We start from the raw sequence: 3866 nt of genomic DNA on the forward strand, positions 1-3866 counted from the left end.
TTTTTTTTTTTTTAGTCTGTATACTTCAACTAAAAAGTTAATATGAAAAAAACAGGAAACAAAAAATGCCTCTTGATCTGATCTCACCCTGACTCAATCTCTTCACCTGTGAATGGGGTGGTGACTAGCCTCAATTCTGTGCAGGGTGGTTGTGAGGATTCCATGGACTGGTGGGGGTAGGGCCCACAGTGGAAAGGGACAGGCTGGGCTGCACAGGCCTGCCTATCCACGGACAGCTCAGAGGGATCGGGGGTGGCCAAGGCTGCTCTTGATGAGCTCAGGGAACAAACAGAGCAAAGACTGGTCAGAGGGGAGGGCGAAGTCTTCTACCCAATGTCCAGGAGCCCAAGGCCAGCAACATCCCCTGAAACACATTAGCATTTGCTGGGAGTGCTAGTCTGGCACACACTGACACACACATTCACACTACCATCATCAGACCTTTGTAGACAGACAACCAGGGACTTTTGACTGAGCATGTGCAACTCCCACGCCGCTACTTAAAGGTGGGGATGGACCCTGTGCCTGTGAGTCACCATAATTGTGACACTCTTTTGCGCTTCGCTGGACACAGAGCTGCTCTAGGCTGGGAGCAGGCAGTGGACTGAACAGGGGTGCTGCTGCTGGAGTCTGTGCACAGCTGAAGTCTTGAGCTCATCATGCCCTTGACTTCTCTGTGAGCTCAAGCAAGGACCACCTGACCTCAGAATGAACCTTCCTTCAGCACCAAGAGTCCCACCAAGCCCAGCACAGGCGTCCAGCTGTGTGGCCACCCCAGCCCCACACAGCAGGTGGGACAGCTCTCAAACCAGCATCTCCAGCCTGGGCCAGCTGCGGCCAGTCAGCCCCACGGTAAGCTTGGGCAAGCATTTGCATGCCCAGAGCCTTCCCTTCCCCCTTCCTGGTCCCTACCTTGGGCATACACAGAGACTTTGACAGAGGGATGGGAAGGGGTTGAGCTTTGCATGGGGCCCTGGGCACAATAATGGGCCTCTCTGAGCCTGCCCAACACACAGAGGATGACAGAAGAGAGTGCAAGCAATGTCTGTCCCGCCTGAGAGCATCCAAGGACTAAAAAGGCCAACCCTAAAGACAAGGTCTGGCCATTCCATTCCTTTAGAGGTTGGTCAGATGCTCCCTGGAGCCTTCCAGAGGGGTGGGCATAGCCTAGGCCTCTGGATTTGTCAAGTCCACAGTGAAGTGCTGAGTGAAGTGCAAAGTGCTGATCCTAACCAGGACCCAGGCCATACACCATCAAGCCCACTGTTACTGGAGAGAGCTGAGGGCACCCTCAGATCCTGTATTGTTGCCCCAGGCCTTGGACAGGATGAGAAATCTCCCATAGCTATAGGAGTGCCTAGGGTGGAACAAAGATCAGGCTATCCCCTCTTCCCCATTAGGAAGGAAGGGTATGAGGGGTCTTTAAATACCTTTTATCACCTCTTTTGGTGATAACCTCCCTTGTGTGACCCTGAGAGGTCTAAGCTTTCTTTCTAAATGTAATTCTTTCCCTCTCTTATCTCAAGCATCAAGGTTAGCTATACTATGGGGAAGGCAACCTTTCCTTTAAAGCTTGGTAGAGGATGGGACTCTTGAAAAGAGGGGCTCCTCCCAACTCTACCACCCCAGTGCATCTAGAGATGCCTGAATGCCATTGACTATCTTAGGCATTTGGAATGGGGAGGATGCACTCAGGAGTTGGCTCTAGCTTGTCCCCGAGAATAGATAGGGTTACCGAAGCCATGCCCCTGCTTGATAGGCACATGTCTGCCCATTCTACCAGACTCCACTAGGTGATTTGAACCCACTCATAGAAAGCTCATGTCTCTGTGCCATTGGTATAGGAGCTCGGGATCAACTTTAGAAAGACCCATACTTCCATTCTGTTTGGCCACGTGCCAGCTCTGTGGGCAAGTAGTTTTGCCACTGAGCATCATTTTTCTACCTGCCCTATTGGGAATCCTAACTCTGCCATCTCAGGGCTATTTGAAGGTGACAAGGATAATGCCTCCTTCATTTCTCTGTCTCTCCACAGGCATCTGGGGCTTGGGCTGCCGGCTGGATCCCCTTCCCCACGGTTGATGTTCCAGACCATGCCCACTATACCCTGGGCACGGTGATCTTGCTGGTGGGCCTCACAGGGATGCTGGGCAATCTGACAGTCATCTATACCTTCTGCAGGTGGCTTGTTGGTGTCTCTGGGCCCAGGGCATTGAGGGTGGCAGCCATGCCAAGACAGGGCAAAATATGAAATACCAACTCTGGCCACAGCACTATTGAGGCCCAGTGGGGAGGGCTGAGCCACACCATCCATTGTCTCAGACCTAGGTCTTCCTCCAGCTGGATAAAAGACCAAAAAATGGTCCAGGGAAGCTTAAATGGTACATGCCAGTTAGGGCCCCAGCACACCCTCTGTGGAGGGCAGATGTCTGCCTATTCTGCCCCCGCTCTCACCTGCCCTGGGGGCATCCTCCCTCTGCCTTGAAGACAGTCTTGGGTTGTCTTAAGGATCCTGCAGGATCCTTAAGACCCTCAAACAACTCTGGCAACCACTCCCTGCTGCCCTCTCCTCTGTCCCCCTAGAGCAGTGATTTTCAAATGTGCCATGGCATACTGGTGTACCTTGAGAGGATCTTAGGTATGCCATGAAAATGTTTAAAGATCATTAATAAAATTATTTTTGAAACAAGTTCAAAACACAGTAAGTATAATCTTTTTTTCACCCTTTTTTCATCAGCATAATTTAAGTGTGCTGTGGAAGTTTAACTACAGGTTCAAGGATGTCATGAGACAAAAAAAGTTGGAAAATACTGCCCTAGAGGCAGGCAGAGAAGAAAGCACAGACCCCAGAGACCCACGAATGTCAGGGTCACACAGCCTCCAGTTCTACCACCTACTGGTTGAAGGATAGGCACCTCATTTCTTCTCTTTGAGTTCACTTTTCTTATTAGCAAAATGAAGCTATGATCTGTGATTTACTTCATAGAATCACTGTGGTGACTCAGTAAATTCTCATATGTGCGCTGCCCCCAAAATGAGTATTCCCATCCTTGCTGTGCCACTTACTGAGTTTTGTGAGCTGGAGCAAGTCGCTTTACAAGTGGGTGGCTCAGGAGTGTTCTTATCTGGAAAATGGGGACATTGGTGTCTCCCTCAGGAAAAAGCAAAGATGGATGACGATAGGAGACACAGTTGGTGACAGTCCCCCATCTGACATACTCTATTGTCAGCTCCTCTGCTCCTTGCCACCCCCAGGGGTGAGGAATGCAGAAATAGCTGCGCTGGGCAAGCCCTGCTCAGAGTGACTCTAGAACAGTGGTTCTCAACCTTCCTAATGCCAGGATGTATTTTCATTGTTACAAAGGGGTCGCGACCCACAGGTTGAGAACTGCTGCTCTAAAAGATGGAGGCGGCACCTGAGGAGGAGGCAGGCATGAGAAGCCTCTAGAAGGCACAATATGGGCAGGCAGGAGAAGGAGCCTGGGGCAATACCACTAGGGAGACTGTGACCTGGAGGTATTCTGTGAAATGAGGTTTGTCCAAAGATAATGGGTGATTCACACAGAGGGAATCCCAGGGTGAAAAGAGGATATGGCCAAACCCAAGAACCAGGTTTTGGAGAGGCATTGTTGTCTTGCTTCATTCTGAGGGACTGCCTTGGGGACACCTTGGGGGTTCTCAGCCCACTCCTCTGGGGTCAACAGCCATTCAGCTGGTACCTGCAGGACTATGAGACAAGTCTGTGCCCCAGCAACTTGTGCCTGTCTGCATGCACATGTGTGTGTGTAGGACCTGTGTGTGTGCACGTGTGGGTGTGTGGCACACGTGTGCACATGTGTGGCTGAGGGGTGAGGAAAGCTCCCTAA

At 51.1% G+C, this 3866-nt stretch overlaps 1 protein-coding gene across 2 annotated transcripts in view; it reads left to right on the plus strand.

Moving 5' to 3' along the window:
• Positions 1 to 589: 589 nt before the first annotated feature.
• The window catches only part of OPN4 (opsin 4), an 11573-nt gene continuing 8296 nt past the window's right edge, over positions 590 to 3866 (plus strand). The window contains exons 1-3 of one of the 2 annotated variants that reach the window (XM_003803012.1): positions 709 to 852; positions 2036 to 2202; positions 2987 to 3004. In XM_003803012.1, the coding sequence (XP_003803060.1) occupies positions 709 to 852; positions 2036 to 2202; positions 2987 to 3004 (329 nt within the window). Of the gene's footprint in view, positions 853 to 2035; positions 2203 to 2986; positions 3005 to 3866 lie in introns of both variants that reach the window. The other variant, XM_003803011.3, reaches the window with a different exon arrangement.

This window comes from Otolemur garnettii, unplaced genomic scaffold (assembly GCF_000181295.1).
Source record: "Otolemur garnettii isolate 467f Iridium unplaced genomic scaffold, OtoGar3 scaffold00275, whole genome shotgun sequence".
Taxonomy (NCBI): domain Eukaryota; kingdom Metazoa; phylum Chordata; class Mammalia; order Primates; family Galagidae; genus Otolemur; species Otolemur garnettii.